Here is a 21,741-nt window from a genome sequence, read left to right as displayed (position 1 = left end):
CTACAAATATAAACAAGGGATTATCTTCCAGTGAATCAAATAACCAAAGTGATGAGACAGGGATTTACCAACTTCATCCTTTACACATAGTGAACACAACCAATCAATATATGCTCTATTCCACAGTGTAATGCTTAATCCAGCAGAGCAAAGGAAAGTTGGGATGAATATAACCAATATATTTCGCTAGCATCTTTATTTGGCCGAGTATAACGTTGTGTTTCAGGGTGTGAGGTGATAGTGTTATCCACTACTTCATTTAAACAGTAGCAACCAAGAACAGAGTCCCATTTAGGGGCTAAATTCACATTCTTTCATGGTCTGATTACAGTAAAGACTTCATAGTGCATAGCGCAACAAATCTATTACCAACCTCCAGAAATCTGCTCTCTAGCCCTTTGCTGCTATTGCCATGTGTTGCAGATGGCTCAGCAGAATGATCTTCTGGATAACTTAACATTGATTTAACATTGATGAGAGTGATTTAAAATGGACAGTATTGCACAATCACTATTTGATTGCATTAATAATGACTACTGGCACTGGCGTCTAACATTTCCTTACACAACAATGCATCTGTCATCTATCAAGTGTGCACAAACTACATCATTTATCATCACTTACAGCTGCTAGCCAAGTTGAAGGGATATCCGAAAACACTGATCTGACACGATTTCACTCAATCAGTCACAATCACAAAAGACACTGGTTTTATCATTAAGCATAAAAGACACTTGTATAGGATACCTTCAAGAATGGCCACCAACTAAATCTATGCTAACTGAGCGTTTGGTGCTTGAGTGTGTATTTCCAGGGATTGGTGATGGATTGACTTTACACATGCACTGTGGAAATCTGATCTTACTAATCAGACCCCTGTCCATTTTTCAACAATGATGACTCTACTTGTAATCCATAGGCTGCCAATGCTGCAACTGAAGGGGGCACCCAAGAGCGGTGGAGCTTGAAAATGCCAACCCACAAGCTGTTTTCCAAGAGCATCTCTTAGGAGTTTTTTTCCCGCTCTGCTAAACTACGGGCTACATCCACAAACTGTGCATTTGGGGTATCTCAATTGCTAGTTATTTTCAGCAAGAGTGACTTGCCATTTGTTGGCTTTGGCCGGCTATCTACATATGCATGAGGGCTGCGCTGGGTTTGATGAGGTGGTTTGAAGGCCGGTGACTGGCAGTTGAAGGGCTAATACAGGGGTGTGCAGAGTTGGAGTCAGAGAGATTGGCAGACACAATGTAATTATGGATGTCTCAGTGTCAGTCTAGATAATGGTTCGAGTATTAGCTGTAAATCACTCCCACCTCCTGCGGAGCCTGAAACTCATCTCTTTCTCGTTCACTCTTACACACAGTGGGAGATTAGGGCTGCACTAAACAGTTGACAAGATCTTCTAGTGTATTGAACTCTGTAGCTTCTGGCAATGGCAGATGTGAACAGTTCCTGTTCCGGTGATTAGGGGAAAAAACCCCTCAGCCATCAGCAACTGCTAGGAAAGAGATTCATCATACCACCGCATCTTCTTCCACCCTTCATTAAGCTTTAACCTTTTCCCGAAACAATCAGTCAGGGAAAAAAAGCTGAATGAATGAATCATGTAGTGACAAGTAAAGAAAGAGACAGAGGAGGGGTGATAGAGGGAGAAAAGCATATAGTTTACTGTATGGTTCTAGATCTTGCTAAGGTGAAATAGCCGAATTTACCTGTCCCTGTTGATCAACTGATGTTAGAGCACAAGGAAGTTGTAATTAATCGACGAATTAAATCAACTCACTTGGAACCAGACTCAATGTTCAAATTCCCAACAGCTCCGGCTTGTAGTGTTTGTGCAAAAGCTCATTGCGCAAAAGCTCAAAAATGTAATTTTTCCCCCTTTCTTAAACCAGTGATATCCCCACAAAAAGTAAACCTACGTGGCTACATTAATACAGACTGAATCCTGTTTTTTCACCTACTTCCCAAAGATTACCAGACTGTCTAAATTTAATCAGAATGTGCATCCCTAATTTTGAGTGCATTGGGTTCCTTTAAGTAATCTCAAAATTCAAGTTTCTCGAGTCCCGAGTGGCTATGGCCTGGGGGTGGCGAGTTCAAATCCTTAGCCATGCCGCTTTGCCATCAGCATACAAAGTCTGAGAGAGCACAATTGGCTACGTTGTCTCCTGAAACTGCTTGGCACAGTCGTCTGTTAGCTGGTGTGGTGAAGCTAGGAACCCGGTGCTTTTCTCAGGGCGTGTCCAGCTGCTTGTTGATGCCACGTTGGCGGTAGTTGGAAAAGTCCTTACCCTCCTAGCGTACATGAGGATTGCTAGTGCTAGGGGGAGCTATGAAGGTGTGGGTTAATTGGCAGCACTAAATTAGGAGAAAAGGGGAAAAATTTGACAAACCAGAAATAGATCAATTTAAAAATGGACAGCATTTAAAAATGACTGCTACAGAATGGAACCACCAGAATGAAATTTGGTAGCACAGAAGATGAAAGCAGAACAATGAAGTGGCGGTTTCATCTGTTCTCCATTATCACAGCAGTCCAGCATCACTTCCAGGATCAGTCTTCATCAGCTAGGAAGATTGCACTCAGCCTACAGATCAATAGTGTTTAGGTTGTCTTAGGTTGGTTCCCATTCCTGAAGCTAATATAGCTCTAAATAAAACTCACTCATCGTCAAGGCAACACATTCGCACACTCGTTATCTTGAACTAAATAACACCATCATGACTGATTGATTGTGGCGGAGCGGTCACTCTTGTCCACTCTTTCATCGTCTTCATGACGGCGTGAGTAATATTTCTAGCTCTCTTGTCTTTTATGGCACTAACTGTGATCAAGGGCAGCTATTCACTATATCAAGGATTCAAGGGAAAAAGTAAATGATGGGCGAAGGACAAAGAAAAAGAACAGCCCACAATGCCTCAGGATACGGCATCAAAGGAGTGACACTGACAATCGATAGGAGGAATTAAGGCGTTGTGGAATGAACGTGTGAATTCAACCTAATACATAGTTTTATAGACGGTCAGCATAGATACGCAAGACTTGAGAGTTGTCTGAGAAATAGAATGACCCAGAATCCCTGTTCCACCAAATGTTCCCCATGCCTGAAGAAGTGCTGTGACAGTGTGGTGTGTTTTTCTAATCAATACTCAGTGCTAAAGCGCTTCACAGTCCTAAATTCACCTCGTGATGCACACACACATACACACACACAAATTTCCACTTGAAGGAGCAATGCTGTTGACTGGTGAAATAAATAACAGTTCGAATAGAAATACCCTGCACCCCAGGGAGACTTGCACATCAAGAGCCAGTGGACACAGCCATTGCTCTCGTATTATGAACGGTATACAGCCTGCCAGAGCACTGCATGCTGAATCTCTGTACTGGTACTGATCTGAAGGTAATACGCTGTCAAATGAATTGGAAATTGCCTTTTTCCACGTTTCCCATAAGTGATATGAATAGTAGTGTAATTCCCAAATAATTAGCTACGTTAATTTATAACCCCACCTTCATCATCAACTGAGCTTGGTGGACAGATCCCAGAATTTATGCCTATTTATCGTCAAAGAAGCACAACATCTTCATCTAGTGGCCAGAAGGAGGTAGTACACTAGAAACAGACCGTACACTGGCACAGGCGTTCAATGAGGAACACAGGACTGTAAAATGATGATTTCTGTCTTCTGTCTTTTCCTGTTGTTGCAAAAACATGTACTTTTCAATTCAATATGAAGTGAACCCAACCCTGATTGTGTAGGCTAATTCATTGGAAATGGCCCAGTATCTGTTAATCCACCAGTGTGTATTTCCAGCTGTAGAAATCCATCCATAAATTAAATAATCACAACAACTTGTGCATTATCACACACTGGTCCCTGTGATGCACTTTCAGAACATTTCTACATAGAAATATAAGTGTAAAGTAAGTGATACAGCAGGCAGTGTGTGTGCTGCACAGCTCCAGAGGCCTGGATGCTTGCCTCACTCTTGGTTCGTTGAGCAATGCCAAAGAAGAACCACTTCTGGTTCCATAAAAAACCTTTGCCATCAAGAGGACATTTTGGGGTCTTTTAAAGGTTCTTAACACTCACACATCTCTGTGACATACATGGTTCTTCCTTTTTTTTTTTTAAAGAGAGTATGTATGTTCTTCCCATGGCTGTGCAGGTTTCCTCTGGCTCCTCCAGTTTCCTCCCACCTCCCACCAAAAACACACATGGTAGGTGAACTGTCCATACAAAACTGCCCCTCAGTGTGAGCGTGAGTGTGTGAGGCAGTCCCACAATCTGGGGTAGACCTGGGGTATCAAGTTCACCATTAACTGAGCGTTTTACCTCGATTACAACTAATGAGTGAATATATAAGCTGCTCAATTCTTTTTTCCCCTGCTGTGGGGAACTGTGAAGAATATGGTTAGCACAATGTTTCAAGAGTCAAGAGAATTCCTATAGCTTGGAAATTTGATTCAGCTGACCGTTTTGAATTGCATTTGGTGACACGTCTCAGGCCTGGTGTGCTAAATCAAGATCTGAGCTCTTGTAAATGTTTGATTAGCTATAGCAGCTGTTCTTACTACTTCTCAATAGAGAAACATATAATACATTTATAATTTAGATCTAATTTAGGCAGTGGTGGCTCAGTGGTTAGAGCGCCGGGATATCGATAACAGGGTTGTGGGTTCGATTCCCGGGCTCGGCAAGCTGCCACTGTTGGGCCCTTGAGCAAGGCCCTTTACCCTCTCTGCTCCCCGGGTGCTGGAGTTGGCTGCCCACCGCTCTGGGTGTGTGTGTGTGTGTGTACTCACTGCCCCTAACACGTGAGTGTGTGTTCACTACCAGATGGGTTACCACATTACCAAATGGGTTACTAGATACCACATTTCACTGTACAGTGACAAATACGTGCACCTTTAAATAGTTGACTATCCAATTATCCTGGTATTTAAGGGATAAAGACACTGCTCACGGTTTGTAAAATTAGGTTTATATTTGAATGTTAAACAAATCTGCATATTATAGAAATAATAATCAAATAAACCTTAGTTACTTAAAGTTCTTTTCAGCACCACAGCAGGCCATATTACCTTCTAAAGCCATTTCCACCCTTTTTTGTTGTTGTTTTTGCATATTACAAAGTTGAAATGCGAACCAACAGTTTGAGTGCGGCCACTGGCTGTACAACACCAGTCTGAAAACCTACAGACACTCATCATTAAAGGTTTCGGCCCAAGTTTGTCTTCTAGGTTTGTAGCTACCGACGTTGAAACAAGCTAAAAAAGACATGAGTCTCGGAAATAAACTTGGAGCTCCTCCTGCTGTTGCGCCAAACCGGCAAGAGGTGTGGACAGCAGCTTGATGGGACATGAGTGGCGAGCTCAAGTGTGAAAACTGCTTAACAAGCCTTTAAACTTGAGAATTTCCCCACTGTGGGACTAATAAAGGATTATCTTATCTTAAATAATCATTACCAATTCATGTTGCATTTTTTAATTGACACATTTTAAATCAATTGATTGATTGATGTTTCTTTAAGTAATTGTTACAGCCTTCTTCTTTCTTCTTCAATACCTTTCAGAGATGAAGTAAGATGCATAAAATCACTGAAAATTGATTTTATAAAATTCGGTTTATTTGCAAACTGTTTTTGCAGAGTGATCTGAAAGATTGTCATAAAATAGTTGTCCTTCGGTGAGCTGCAGAAATCTGCACTGCACATGGCCTTAGTCAAAAACAGCCCGTTGCATGTATACATCATCTATACATGGAACACCAAAATAGATCTGATTATAAAATATAGTCCTCGGTATAAACATCTGAACTGTTGATCATTACAACCAGTCTAGTCATAAAACAGTACATCTCTGTATAGCTATAGTCCACAATTCAAAACATGCTTACAGCTCAGTTGGTTCTCTCAGTCACTGAAATTGTACTTTTTGCTACTTGTGTTTTGTTTTTTCTTCCATTTGCAAAAATAGATTCTGATGTCTATTGCTCCTCCTGTTCATAAGCCGTGGCTGTGTGGCCGGAGCGTCTTTGCTTGAGCACACAGCAGATGCAAATGTTTGGCTTTGAAAAACATTTCTTGAAAGAGCACAAAAACACAAACATGATCGAAGAGCAAAGTAGCGGAAATACATTAAATGAAATCTCATTTGTGGAGAAATGCTTTCTGAGTACCTTTCAGGTTGAGTAATCCATGTAATCACACTTCCAATAACAAACAAACAAAACAATCATCAAAACTGAATCTTTTGAGAAAGAAACTAATACAAATAAAGAGGGAGGAGGGGGAGGTTGCAAGGGACAACAGGTTTGCCACAATACTCTCAGACTGATGCATATTCAGCACAGGGAGGCTGTAGGAACATCCTTTAGTACCACTGGTAATCAATCATGGGATGACAGCCTGCTTCTCCGCTAAAGAGCGGCCATCTTTCCTCCTTTGCTAAAAACTGAAGAGACAAAATGGACGTCCGCCAGCAGCCCAGAGAACGGCTCAGACTCCTGACTGCAAAGCCAAAGTTTCGGAGAGGTTTTCCAGCCCTACAGAGTCACCGGTTAAAAACAATGATTAGTGCACATTTTCAGAACTGGTTTTGATTTAGGAAAGGTTAGTTTGATTTTGCCCCAATACACTGTACACACCAGTGAGCAGCTCAATAACAGCTTAAAAAAATGGTTTACATAAGCTTATAAATATTATCATAATTACTCAATAGTAAGCTTTAAGCTGGAGATTACACTGCAAAATATCCTGGCTAGTGAAAGCATCTTAAATGCCATACAATACAATTGTGAGTGTTTAAAAATAGATTTTTAGTTAATTTAGTTCATAATTTTGATACTTTAACTTTTGGTCATTTACCTTAAGCAAGTAAACTAATTAGGGATGCACTGATATGAGAATTTTGAACCGATGCCGAAATCTGATATTTTTTTTGCGCACATATCTGGCAATGCTGATACATAATCGTTAGTATGTAAATGTGCATCACGAAGATGCTGTTTTTTTGTTTTTTTTATTTCTAATGCAACTGCACTGTTTCAACACAACACAAGTTTACAGACAACCAGCACCAATCAGCACCCCAGCCCAGCAAGGTCCCCGTCTCGTTAATATAACACGCAACAAGCATTTATTTTGTCACTTCATTTAAACTTTTCGAAATTTTGTGTGAATGTTAAATCATAAACTAGTATAATGAATCGAATCCTGTGAGTAGTGTACCAGTGTACCTCGAGCTGAGCAATACGGTCAAATTATTATAAGGATGACATTTAAAGACACACACGGAACCAATATTCATCGCAATATTCTGCCATACGAAGTGCACCATTAGCGGTAGATTTTACACACTTTGATCCAAACACTATCCCATACGCATTTATTTTACTTAGTCAAGTAATTCCAAATTGGCTGCACTTAATCACGCTAAACAGGACTACGAAACACGCAGTCGGTCAGTGTTCTTTAAGCCTTGGTTATGTCCACGATATGCGTAGAAAAAAACATAGTGCATCACGATAACAAAATGAAATCATGCTACAATTGTAGTTTCATAGTCCGCACTGCTGCTAAACACAAAGAAAACACTTCAGGGCTACAAAAGCAGTAAATAGGATAAACTGTGTTCTTCCAGAGTACAATAAAAGCATTAGTCAAAATAAAACTAAAAATATGCCTGGTAGTGATCAAACTTTGGGTCTTTTTTTGTCTTTGTTTGTTTGTTTTAGAGCAATTCTGTACCGATTTTGATCCAACATGATTCTGACATTATTGTGCATCCCTACAAGGTTTACTTTTGCACCAACAGCTCATTTTTTTCTGGTAATAATCCTTAAAGTAAGCATCCTATAGCATTCTTACAACAGTCTTATAATCAAAAAAGCCTACATGTACATGCTTTCACTAGCCAAGACATGGGTAGCATATGAATAATAAACTTACAGTGTAAGGGGTTCAACCACCAATCAAGGACCAGCACAGCCAAATGTTTTGGGACGGCACTAACACAGTGAGTGAAAATCCTTCAAATGCAGCTGGTCTGTCAGGAAACTCAAGGCTAATCCAAAAGACAGGCTCTTACGCCGCTATCGACTGTGCATAATTTACTGCTGAAGGGAACAATGAGCATCTGACGGCTCATCTGAAAAACAAACAAATAAACAAACAAACAAACAAGCTCTATACAACATGGCGCTCTGGCTCCCTCTGGTGACAGAAAATGTGCAACAAGCAGAGCAGCACAAAGCAGCAGCCCCTGGCCTGAGGCGGTCAGAGCAATAAGTGAGTAATTACGCAGCAGACGAACTGAATCCAAAGCAGCATTGGCGGGAAGCCTTCTCCAAATGTAAACAGGTCGATCTTCAAAGACACCCAGATCAAGCTCAGCTAGTCAATCCAACGCGCTATGGCACATGTACAGTTAACAGCCCGGTGCCAGACAACGACAGGCCGGCTTATTTCAGTCATGACAAGTGCTGGCAATCGCCATTCATCGTGTGGTCCACTGTCCTGGTGTTAACAGCTGCTTTGTAAAACGGGAAGGGTCAATGTTTAGCTGAAACGACATGCAAATCCCTGATTTGGTCCCACCCATTCTTATTGCTAGAAGTTCACTTTCAACTTAATGGTCTGTCATACACTCACACAACAGCATTAACTACACATTTCACAGCATATTACTAGTCTTACAATTATAGCACCTATTTGAACTAGTTGGTTTTGTAGAAATATAATTTAAATTAAAAAAAATAATAATAAACTTAACATAGTCAATGTAAGATCTATAACCCTTAGCATGGCTAGTTCAAATATAGAGGTACACTACTGTTCAAACCTTTGGAATCAATGTTTCAATCAAATAAAGTAAATGTCCAATGACAAATGTCTAAAATGGTCTTCAGAAGAATGAATTTGACACTCTCACAAGAAAAAAAAAAAGTTAGGTATGTCAAAGTAACGTAATAATGAACGGATTATTCGGATATGACTGTGAACAGTTTGGTGAAAAACTAACCTGACCGATCACGGAGCACAGATGCTGCCGATCAGCCGAGACATGTTTGCTATTTGACGTGTGCTTCTCTAATTTAGAATGAAAGAATGGAAGATACTAGACTTGCATTGCTTTTAAACATTGGACTTGAACGGTCACTAATCTCACTGTGGTAAATTAAAAACAAAACAAAAAAGCTACATAAATAAATGTATTTGATTTGATTAATGATAAAATCATTTATATGTACCCAAAAGTGTAACTGATTTAAAAATGATCCGGATGTGGTTTGAGCAGGCTGAGAGGCATTTATGGGAATGTGTTTACAGAGACTGGTGACAGTCTAAGTCCATTGTTTGTTAGCAATGTTAGCCTAGAATCTCCAGTTTTAACTTAAAGAAGCAAACGAAAAGCCAAACGTGCCTGATGAACTGCATGTGGGGTTCAGTGATAAATCAGGTTTACTTTTGTTACTAAAGTGGTGAGCAAATTGCTTAACTAGAGGGAACATCATTCAGAAGAATAGGAAGTAATTGCAGAGCACAAGCAAATCCCAGGTGGTTTCTAGGGTGTTACCAGGCGGTTGCTAGGCGGTTACTATCCTGTTCCATGTGGTTGGATTTCATCATTTCTTTATGTTACCAAAGTGCTTTAGATTGAGTATAACCTCTAAAACTGTGTTTCTGTATTTTTGTAACTTTTAAATCTGCATTTATTTTATCCTGAATTATTTAGTTATTATCAAATACAAAATTAACAGAAATTGTTACTTTTTCCAAACTTTTAAACAGTAGTGTACATCTTGTACGTTTAAATGTATTATTTCCAAAAACAAAACAAAAAAAATTACAGTAAGTGACTTTAGATTAAATTATGCAGCCAAAAATAACAGCATGGCAAAAGATACCCATATTATCCGAGCAAATGTGTTTTGCCTCCATCTCTGCTGACCTTCAACACGTTTCACAGAACTAGAGCGCTGACTGAGGTTCTCCGTCTGCGCAAATTCATGCAAATCTAAAATGTATAAATGTATGTTTGTGCGCACGTGTCAGTTTCAGTACCGCCTTAAAATCCATGATCCAGCAGTGCAGCAGCATGCAAAGTAGTGGTCAGCATCGGTTTTCACCAACACCTCATAATGAACGGCTCCGTAACATAAGCTTCTATTACCATCAGGTGTGCGCAAAGCAAACTTTTAAAACAAGGCTTCATCGTCGCACCAGCTTGAAAAAAAAGCAATCTGCTTTTGGGTCACCACACAGGTCATCTGCAAATTTCAGCACTGATACATATTTCAGTGCACACCAGTCACATGACGGTGTTCTTTATATAATTACACTAAAAATAAAGCGCTGAAATTTACTTCATGTCAAAGCGATGGCCTGAGTATCCAAAGCACATCCTAATGTAAACCCATTATTGGTTATTATGGTAATAACACAAGACATAAAAGCTGAATTTCTCAGGTCAAAATACAGATCACTGGTCAGATCACATATATATTTGATATATTGTATGCTACCATCCATAAAAGCTGGTATACTGTGTAACTGACTGTTATTATAGAGTAACAAAAACAGACAAGATAGCTTTGTAGTCAGTTTTTTTTCATATTAAATGAGGTCTAGTATATGGATATCTAGCCATAAGGCTATGCACTCCTCTGTACTATGCTTCAATCATACAAATACCTTAAAAAAATACATTTCCTAATGACAAAGACTGAGCTGTATTTTTCATAAGTTAAAATTTGATGAACCAGCTGTTAACGGTCGAAGTAAAGCTGAAGGTTTGAGTAAAGCTGAAGGTTTCAGTGAACTACAAATCAGACCTGAACCCCGTTCTTCAAGTAAAGCGACAGACAGAGCAGCTTGTTTGTCAATTTGAGCTAAGAGAATCTGAATACACAACAAAAAGGAGTTATCCACCTCTTGCGGTAAATGAAAAGTACAGTGTATAATTCTTCCTAATGGAACCATAAAACTCTATAACCAAATGCAGCCAAATCAAATTATACAAATATCATCATATAAACGTGGTAAACATGCAGCAACGTATATAAATACCCGTCTTCATCAAATTCTTAAAGTCTGACTCTTCGGCCTCCTTCGACAGCGCACTTGCTCGATGTTGGTTGCAATCCGGTTGGTGTCTGCTCTGCTATGGCTGTGCTGTGGCTGCGCTGTGGCTGCCACAACCTGAAGACATCTCGAGTACACAGACTTTAACCCCCACAAATCCACAGAAACACTGAGGTCTTGTACCTGTTCTCCACAGGGCCCCTGTTCTCCCTGTTAAGCCCACTACAGAGCAGAGAGCCCCGAGGCACCAGCAGCCCCTCAGGTGGTAAAGAGTGTGGGTCCTGGAGAAGAGCAGAATGACGGAATGGATGGAGGCCAGGGCAGAGGGCGGAGAGGATGAAGGGGAAGGGATCAAGAACAGAGAGTGCCCAGTGTGGAGGTAAGGGTGCAGACGGGTGTGGGCCAGCCGTAGAAGAGCGGGTCAGTCATGGGGAAGAGAAGAATGAGGAACAGAAGCACTCCCAGCACGTAGAAGGACAGAACGGTGAGGCGGTTCGGATGCTCCAGAGCCGTACTCACAGCAGGGAAACCCATGTAATTACAGAAAGAGTGACACAGCACAGGGCCAACTAAATGACCTGCAAAGAAGCAGGAAAAACAGATGAAAAGAAACAGTTATTATAATAATATTAATAATATTATTTCTCAAATTAACACAACGCAAATGCAAACGCAAATGGCTCGATCACCTATGCATGCACAATCCTGAAACACAAAGTTTCTAATTCCAATAATTAATATTTACGCCACAAATAGCTGGTTAAAACTGCTTAAAACAGCACGGCAAGGGCTTAACAGCTAATCAATTAGTTCTATCTGATGTTTATTTTAGATTATCATATTCTTTTAGAGGTCGTGCAGCAAATACCTTTAGGCGTCTAAAGAGACGCCTCGCACCAGAGTTAGCTAATAAGCTCATTCTCATGCACAGTCCCTCGGAAGGCAAACACTAAGACACCAAGACTACTGTAGCCAACTTTACCTGCTACCTAGATAAGTACTGTAAGCTGGGAGCTAGAACAGCCCAATTCTGTACATTTAGTGTGAAACTAATGTAAACGCTGCCATAGTAATAGGGGACAGTGATGAAAGAACCTCTGGTTTCAGTGCTGGCTTTAATATTCACACATAGCCACATGCTTGGCATGAAAGTACAGGGCAGAAACAGCTAAGAGAATGGGGGAAGAACATAAGAGTGTATTTCCATCTACAGTAGATCAAATATATTTGACTCATGAGCATTTTGTTATAAATATCTTATAGCAAGAAAAAGTAAATGACCACTTTGGTCTTACCCTGATTACTAATAAATTGTGTTCTGAACATTATTTTTTAATTATAGACCAAGACAGTATAACTAATAAAACACATGACTAAATAACTGTAGAGCTGTTCATGGCTTATACTGAGCTTATTGAGTAAACATCCACCGTGCAGGCTAGAAAAAGTAAGTGAACCCTTGAACCCTTTTAATAACCTATAGATCCTGTGGAACACTGCACCCTATCTGTGGATTGATGAACACCCAGGTCTTTAGCTATGCTTCTGTAGCCTTTATCAGCTTTATGCATCTCTAGAACATGTCTTCTGAAAGCTGTTTACATTGAGGTGGTTCACACTCGACTATACTAGTTCAGCAGAACAGATCTGTCCGTAACCAAGCTGTGGGCGCCTTCATTTAGTGGGCAAAGCACCTCTGAAATCCTCACTTCTAATCTGCTTAATTGAAGCACTTTTTTGCCAATAATGGACTTCACTATACCAAAGATTCAGAACTACGGTTGTGTTTAAAAGATCAAACTTACCTGTTCGGAGGAATATGAAGGCTGTATAGGCTCCAAATACTGCAGTGTAGGAGAACTGGAATACTGCAAAACAGATACCCATATGGCAACGTAAGGCAAAATTGCAACTTCGTGAATTAGCTGCTAACCTGGAGGCAACTTTTCTTGATCTCGCTTACCTGCCGAGAGAAAAATCCCTGAGATGGTGCCCTGTCTGAAACGCAGCAGCTCAATCACATGGTGAAAATGTGCTAGAGTCAAACATACACACACAGAGGAAGAAGTGCAGTCGATACAAGTTGACCATCAAGAGATTTTACTATTCCATACAGCCAAACAAAATATCAAACCAGACCCGCCTGAAAGATCCGCAGTCTGAAAAACAGCTCACACTCACCCACACCAAAGAAGAGTGGACATGTAAAGATGGCTGTAGAAGGTCCAGCACAGGGCACCAGCATGGGCAGCATGCACGCTCGGAATACAAGCTCTTCTGTTAGTGGGGCCACCACCTGATTCCGCAACCAGCGCATGTCACTCATACACAGTGCCCAGAACCGAGGATCTGTGGACAAGAGGAAAGACAGACGTTAAACTACACTCGATTTGCCATTAATCCTTTTTTATGTAATGCTGTAGAGACTGGACTCAGCAGGCTCTTTTTGGGATGTTACATTTTCCCCACATAACTTTCTTGGGGCTCACACTGTTTTTTTGCATGCAGTCTATGCAAGTTCTAAAAGTACAGACCATTTCTAAGGCAAACTCAAGCACTTTATCAGTAATAAAATAATTCAAATTTCTCACCGACAGCCACTTTGATTCCGTCTATAAATCCCCAGGGGCAGTCCATAGCAAGCTGGATAAGAGGACCCAAAAATAGAACCTGCGACAGGAAAGCAAAATTTTCATGTTTTTTTTACAGCCATTTATTAATTTATTATTATTATACATTTCAAGGTAAATACAGTGCCAAGGGCATCCCAGTCTTCATATCTCCTACTGTGAATAGCAGACCTAAGTGAGGAGATGTCCCGATTTCCAAAGAGCATTTCTTTAATATTCCAAGCAAGATTACTTTTCTATTTACTAACAGCCCCTCCTGGAAAGCATCCCAGCTGGAAATTATTACTGTAACTGCTACAGGTTTTTCACAAACGTACACACTAGTGAGCACACACACACATACACACATACACACACAGTGACAGTAAGCACACATGCACAGAATGGTGGGCAGCCATTGCTTCAGCGCCTGGAGAGCAGGGAGGCTGAAGAGCCAACAGTGGCAGCTTGCCTAGGCCAGGTATCGAACCCACGACCTTGTATCAATAGCCCAGTGCTCCAACCCAGTGCTCTACCTAATTCTGTTCCCAAAAAGCATCAGGCTTGTTAAGCTGTTTATTTTGAAAACGTCTGATGCTGAATTTTGTGGTGAGGATGCAGAAAAGGTGTTGCTGCGCAGTAAAACCACCACCACTCCAGACTTTTGCAGGGTTTATATTTGCATTTCTATCATTTTATTAGTCACCTTCTATCACATGTCCTGTTTATTTCCCATTTATTAATTACATTGTAAACTGAGGAAACTGCTACCTGAAAAATGCTTTTCTTCTCTTTGCTTTTCTTCTCTTTTCTTCTCTTTTCTCTCCTGCTTTATGGGCATCAGTTACTTTAATTGTCAGAGTGCTAGACAGCTGAGTCTGAGTATTTGAGCTTTGAAATTTGCATCACCTGGTCTTGCCTTACCCTGCACCCAACAAAGCTTTCAAATTTTATAAAGCTTATATATATATATATTTATAATAACATATAGGTATAGTAGTAATTCTACCAAAGCACTGTATTCCCCATTCATCATCATCTGTTTTACTGGTTACAGGGACGTTCTAAGTGATTATGGGAAGCAGTAGATGAGTGTGGATATGGATTACACTTTACACAAAATAACAAGGACATGGGATACACATTGCTGTTATACTATATTATTGTAAACCAAATATAATACAATTTTAAATCCCTGACCTATAAGTCCCAGTGATGTATAAACCTCACCCAGCCAATGAAACCCTTCATAATCAGTTAATGAGTCAAATCATGTTTGTTGGTGCTGAGAAAGCCCAGTTCTGTCATGCAGTCCCCCCACCATTGCCTTGTGCAATAACCAAAGAATGACAGGAGTCACATATGATTGAGGGGGAATTCTAATGCTCCCAGAGAGAGAATGTTATTTTTTACCATGGTGAGCAGAAGAGGCAGAATGATAGCAGGAATGAGGCCCTCCAATCGGATTCCCATGAGAGCAAATAAAGAGGGACCAGTCTGTAGCAGAAAACAGAAGGAGCAAGGTTTTACTAAACTTTCCTTCAAAAGGTCACAACTTCCGAGACAGATTTTATGATTTACATTTGGTCACAATAACGTTTTATAATATTCACCAGACGTTCTGTATCAAACTGCACTCTGGCCTAAATGAGCTCAAGGATTTTTTTGACAATTTATATTTTAATCAAATTAATCCATTCATTGAGATCCAAAGAAAAAACACATTCCAATAAAAATGGTTAATCCTGCTAGCACTATGGTTGCTGTTTATTGTCAAATTTGTGTGTGCATCTAAAATCCATTTTTTCTGCTTCAATTCTATGAAAATATCTAAAATTTCCCTTTTTATGCTCCAATCCCACCTGTATATCTGAAACCCTTTTCTTAACCTTCAATTCAACAATCCCACCTGTATATCTAAAATACATTTGTTTATACTTCAATTCCAGCGATGTTCCTCGCATTCTTGTTGCAGGAGACATTACAGTTTTAATTTTCTTTTTGACCGTTTAATTTCTCACACTTATTAAGTGAGTTTTTCCACAGTTAGTCTTCGTTAATGAGGACAACCCTGAGGGCAGGGTTCTCACACTCATTATAATCAAACCAGACCTGCTAAGTGTAACACTCCCTCACGAAGCACATACTAGCAAAAACAGACATTATCTCCACTGATCTACACAAACAGTCCATCTGACAGCAGTTTAATAACAGCATGCTTTAACACACTGGGATAATGTCTAGGCACTTTAGCATAACATGTTTACCTGGATTCCTGTGAACTCTTTCCATGCCCACACAAAGACCGGCGACAGACCTGACACAATCAGCACGCTGGTGAAGCGCCTCTTTATCACTGAAGGATGGTCCCTTGTAGCACAAGCACACATACAGAGACACATATGAACAACACACTTTTGTTGGGACAGCACTGGTACCTAGCCCAGCATGGTTATGCAGTTGTACCAGTACTAGAGCTGATGGCAGAAGCGCCAAAAATTATATGAAGTTTATTCCAAGAAATTGTTTTCTTTTACAGTTTAGAGCTCATTCTGTATTCTTACAAAGGTGCCTACTCATGTGCTGTCTTTAAAAAAAGAGCAGCTCTGTGGCAAGTTCAGGGCTGATCATGTCTGTACGTCAGTTGTCTGCCTGTGCACACAGTGTGGTTTCTCAAGAAAGTCTGTCTTTGTGGTTTTACATGTTCCTCTATCGACTCAAGAGACACAGTGCTTCATGCTTACGCACGTACTTCCATCTTATACTGGAATGCAATTAACCCAGAAACAATTTGTTAACCAGTGATAGTCTGCACGTATACAGAGGATAAGGAGCGTAAGAAAGTAATGAGACTTCGGCCTGTACAACTGTATGCTTTCAGGACAGAAATTGGAGATCATTAATTAAGACTTTGTGTCAGTGTGACTGATTTTCCCAGAGTTTATAATATGGGGGAGGGGAGGGGGTTCTCAGACAATCTTCCCTAGACACTTACATTGTAAGGGTAAAGTATAAATTGCCTACAGAAAGCACTCACATACATTTACATTACATTTATGGCATTTAGCTGACGCTCTTATCCAGAGCGACTTCCAGGGTTACTCATTTTTACAGAGGATGGCCAATGTAGTGTTAGGAGTCTTGCCCAAGGACTCTTATTGGTGTAGCGCGGGATAGTCACCCAGACCGGGAATCAAACCCCAGTCTCCCACATGGTGTAGTAGCTCACTGTCAGGTGGTGGTGTTATCTGTTGCACCACACCAAACACACTCACATACATTTAGCCAGAGATCTTCAGTTCTAGGTTTATCCAGATAAAGCCCAGAGTCTGGCCTATCCAATAGAAGAGGAGCTGAGGGACATTCCTATTAAAGAGTCTTCACCTTTAGGCTTATAGGAAATTGGCTCACACCATCAATTCCACAATTTCACACCTGAATTAGCCCAAAAGACTCGCTTGGAGTCTGCAGTGTGTTTCTGTAGTTTTGCACTGGAGGTATGAGGGGAATATAACAGGCGTCTGTTACCAAAAAAGCTTTCAGCCCACCATGTGATCACTTACATTCACCAAGTGAAAAGAAATAAACTGCAGAGACCAAATCAGCACGTCTCAACTGACTTTGAATGATTTATGGTATACTATTATACTACAGGCTATTATACTAGATAGTGTGGGTCAAAGGTCAGACCAGTCCATATAAAAAGCTGGGTACCAGTGCAGTGGTTCACAACCCTGGCCATGGAGGATCCCCTGGCACTGCACTGAGTGCCAGCACAGCACAGCTGGGCTCTGCCTCCCACCACGAGTCAAACACACAAACGACCAGTAAACGATACCTCGGTAAATCGCTTTTCCAGACGTATAAACTGCCGACGTAGGAGCAGGCGAGCAGTAAGCAGGACAGGACGGACACCCAGCACAGCCCGTCAGGAGGAGCAGAGCCGCTGCCGAGAGTCTGATCTGAACTCAAACTTCCCGTCACATCCTCCTCCTCTGTCATGGCGAGGCCGACAGGGACAGAACCAGCTTCAGACGACCGAACAGAAATACCGGCCTGTCCTGAAACACGGGGAGGGTGTTTAACAGCGGGCAGGGTGAGTTACAGCGCCGGTAAACCAGTGATTAGACGCTCAATTCAGTCAGTACAAGTGGAAGGATAGTAGCTACTCGGGCGCCATTAAGTGACATCATTAAAGCGCGCCTGCGTTCTTAAAGGGGACAGGAAATATTAATGATGGTCGAAATAAACCGTTTAATATATATTTATATACAATAATAACACAGTACACACAGCATATACTATATACTGACATTTTAATGAATATAGATATTTTTAAATATGACATATTAGAATATATGGATTTCCCTTATTGCTACAATATTGACGCCTCGTATCTCCATAAGAGCAGCTTTACAAAGGCAACGTAACTTTCTTAAAGTTTACCTTTTTTAGATTATAGATTATTATTACTGATTATTATTATAGATTATATTTTATCGAAAGTAATTTGAAGGTGGTTGAATGAAGCATTCCTGTTGTTTCTACTGGTGCATTAATTAGGACATTTTGACATAATATTAGGAACCACGGTCAGATTTAAACTGCGTCAAAAATAAAAATTATTTTGTTTTTGTGTAAAAGTATAAGAGTCACATATATATAAGGAATATATACAGCCATAATCATTTTTTAAAATATGCTTCATATAATTCAGCAGTATCCAAAAAAAAAAAATATATATATATATATATATATATATATATATATATATATATATATGTGTATATATATATATATATATATATATATATAGTGCTTTGAATCTGCCAGTTGTTACAGTTTGTCAAAATGTAATGCTGAATGGTACAATATTTTAATGGCCAGATTTAACTGAAAGTTTCCTCCTCTGTAAAGTTGTCATGTTTAGCGCATATATATATATATATATATATATATATATATATATATATATATATGATATAATTTTAATCTGGAGATGTACTTTTTAACTGATTTGTGGTTTTTAAACTGATTGCCAAGACAAACAGTTAATATTTCCAAATGTATTCTGCTACTGATTGTCTGAGTTACAAACGGTAATAAATTACACATGCCAATATTTTTGCACCCGTTACTAAAAAAACTTTTAGCTTTAGCTGCTGCTGGGGAGGGGCATCTTTTAGATTAACACTATCCATATGAATGGAATACTTATCTTTGAAAATAGCATATAATGCAATTTTTTAAATAATTATTCTGTTTACTAAGACAAAAGGAGGAAAAGGGTGTGTGTCCTACCTGCATGGTGGTCTGTATCCTTACAGGCTCATGGAACTTTTATAGTCTGAAACCGCCCAATGTTCTTGTCTCATCCACTCAGTATAAACAGACTGATCACAAGACTGAGACCGTATAACCCCACAGTCCAAGGAGCTCTTTACATTTAGCATTTAATACAATGTTGAATTCACATCTACAGGATCACTCCTACACTGTTGACCTCAACAGAAACAGAAGAAAACACCAGTACTGGTCAATAAGAGGTGATGAAGTTCAGCACCCTGGAGAGTTCCATTAAGTGACCCTGTTGTAGTCGGATAAATGCATCACAGTGATCAGCTGTGCTCATTAATCAATAAATAAACACTCATAATTGATCAGAAGGTGATTTTCCTTTTAGAGAGGGCTCATGACAAAAAACGATAAGCTCTGCTTCCTTTACTGGCTGGTCCACAGTAGCCATGTAGCATAGAGTAGCATAACTAACATAGCTTAGCACTGTAACAAGAACAAGTGCCGGCTGGCACTATAAGCAGCATTTCATAAACCAGCTGCCACACTTGTACACTCATATTGCCAGCTGGAACACCAATTGGCGCATCCTTAAGCAGCCGCCACACCATCCAGCACGTCCTAAAGCAGCAGACACACCAACCGGCACATTCTGAAGCAGCCGGCACAACAACCAGCACATCCTTAAGCAGCAGACACACCAACCGGCCGATTCTGAAGCAGCCGGCACAACAACCAGCACATCCTTAAGCAGCTGCCACACTATCCAGCACATCCCTTATTTATTTAGTTAGTTAGTTCGTTATTTACCAGGGACAAGGCCAATTCCTTTCCTTTTATTAGTTAATAAGCTTATTTTCATCTGTAGTAACTGGGCAGTTTACTACACACTAAAGGCTTGATGTCTTCAGCTCAAATAACAGCAGTGCCACAGAGAAATATACCATAATTACACATGTTTGCAAATTCAGTAGTTGCTCTTGTTGCCGTACCACAGCTACTACTATCCTTCTGTTGTATGAATTGCCCCGGTGGAGGGAGAGCAAGCCCATGTAAAACCTTAAAAATGAGACAAGCATCTGTGAAACATTTAAAACTTTTAAAACTGAATAAAATGTACTTACTAAAGCAGCCAGCACATCTTAAAGCAGCAGGCACCCCAACTGGCACACATTACAGCAGCTGGCAAAACAACTGGAACATCCTAAAGCAGGCAGCACATTGTCCACCACATCCTAATGCTGACATTGCAGCAGCCGGCACACCAACTGGAACACCAACCACCACATACTAAAGCATCAGAAACATTGTAAAGCTGACAGCACAACAACTGGCACAGCCAACGCAGCCGGCACATTCAAAAACAGCCAGTGCACCAACCGGCACGCCATCCGACGCATCTTAAAGCAGCCAGTCTATAAACCAGCACATCTTAAAGCCGCTGACACATCTTAAAGCTGGTGGCACATCAACCGACACATTCTAAAGCAGCCAGCACACCATCCGGCACATCCTAATGCTGCCGTCATATCAAAAGGTGCATCCACAAAACCACTAGTGTACCTATTGGAAAACTCACCAATACATATTGAAGCAACCGGCACACTAACTGGCACATCTTCAAGCAGTCAGCGTAACAATCAAAATTACACACATTAAAAGCTGACAGAACCCCAACCAAAGCACATCTGAAAGCAGCCAGCATACCCAAAAAAACAGCCGGTGCACCAACTGGCACACCATCCGGTATATCCTAACACAGCCAGTACACTACTCTGCACATCCTAAAGCAGCCGGCACTTCAACTGACACACCAACCGGCACACCATCCAGCACGTCCTAAAGCAGCCAGCACTTCAACTGACACACCAACCGGCACACCATCCAGCACATCCTAAAGCAGCCAGCACTTCAACTGACACACCAACCGGCACACCATCCAGCACATCCTAAAGCAGCCGGCACTTCAACTGGCATATCTTAAAATAGCCAACACCCCCAACCGGCACTCCTAAATGCTGCCAGCACACCAACTGGCACATCCGAAAGCAACCAGCACACCATCCAGCACATTCTAAAACAGCCGGCACTTTAACTGGCAGATCTTAAAATAGCCAACACCCCCAAGCGGCACTCCTAAATGCTGCCGGCACACCAACTGGCACATCTGAAAGCAACCAGCACACCATCCAGCACATCCTAATGCTGCCATCATATCAAAAGGTGCATCCTCAAACCGCTGCCGCACCTACTGGAACACTCACCAGTACATATTAAGGCAGCCGGCACACCAACTGGCACATCCAAAAAAACAGCCGGTGCACCAACTGGAACACCATCTGCCATATCATAACACTACACTGCACATCCTAAAGCAGCAGGCACATCAACTGACACGCCAACCAGCACACCACCCAGCACATCCTAAAGCAGCCAGCACTTCAACTGACACACCAACCAGCACACCACCCAGCACATCCTAAAGCAGCCAGCACTTCAACTGACACACCAACCGGCACACCATCCAGCACATCCTAAAGCAGCCGGCACTTCAACTGGCATATCTTAAAATAGCCAATACCCCCAACCGGCACTCCTCAATGCTGCCGGCACACCAACTGGCACATCCGAAAGCAACCAGCACGCCATCCAGCACATCTTAAAGCAGCCGGCATTTCAACTGGCTTCAATCGAGAAAACTGTGTAGAATTGACTTTATTGTTTGCCACCATTTTATTT

General features: G+C 40.9%; 1 protein-coding gene across 3 annotated transcripts; it reads right to left on the bottom strand.

The window, feature by feature from the left end:
* Positions 1-5,638: 5,638 nt before the first annotated feature.
* On the bottom strand, positions 5,639-19,669 carry rce1a (Ras converting CAAX endopeptidase 1a). Of its 3 annotated transcripts, none has more exons than XR_011980139.1 (9): positions 17,546-18,337; positions 15,975-16,077; positions 15,121-15,204; positions 13,690-13,768; positions 13,280-13,447; positions 13,062-13,133; positions 12,904-12,966; positions 7,964-11,676; positions 5,639-6,558 (listed from the first exon to the last, which is right to left on the bottom strand). XR_011980139.1 is itself a non-coding variant. In XM_072687944.1 (9 exons), the coding sequence occupies exons 2-9, from the start codon at positions 17,707-17,709 to the stop codon at positions 11,450-11,452; spliced, it is 960 nt and encodes a 319-aa protein (XP_072544045.1). In that variant the 5' UTR covers positions 17,710-17,768; positions 19,009-19,669; the 3' UTR covers positions 5,639-11,449. The 3 variants fall into 3 exon arrangements, 2 of the variants coding, with proteins under 2 accessions (XP_072544045.1, XP_072544044.1); XM_072687944.1 differs by adding an exon at positions 19,009-19,669 and having other exon boundaries at positions 5,639-11,676; positions 17,546-17,768; XM_072687943.1 differs by having other exon boundaries at positions 5,639-11,676.
* Between the last annotated feature and the right edge of the window lie 2,072 nt (positions 19,670-21,741).

This window comes from Salminus brasiliensis, chromosome 9 (assembly GCF_030463535.1).
Source record: "Salminus brasiliensis chromosome 9, fSalBra1.hap2, whole genome shotgun sequence".
NCBI classification, from domain to species: Eukaryota; Metazoa; Chordata; class Actinopteri; order Characiformes; family Bryconidae; genus Salminus; species Salminus brasiliensis.
Note: the sequence above shows the minus strand (reverse complement) of the source record. Positions and strands in the feature narration are given on the sequence as shown.

Bases quoted from the DNA above. Each gene is read 5' to 3' on its own strand.
- rce1a (XM_072687944.1), bottom strand. From the start codon at position 17,709: ATGACAGAGGAGGAGGATGTGACGGGAAGTTTGAGTTCAGATCAGACT. The intron at 16,078-17,545 runs GTATCGTTTACT...TTGTGCTACAAG, and splicing joins TGGAAAAGCGATTTACCGAG to GGACCATCCTTCAGTGATAA. The intron at 15,205-15,974 runs GTAAACATGTTA...TTTCTGCTACAG, and splicing joins AAGAGTTCACAGGAATCCAG to ACTGGTCCCTCTTTATTTGC.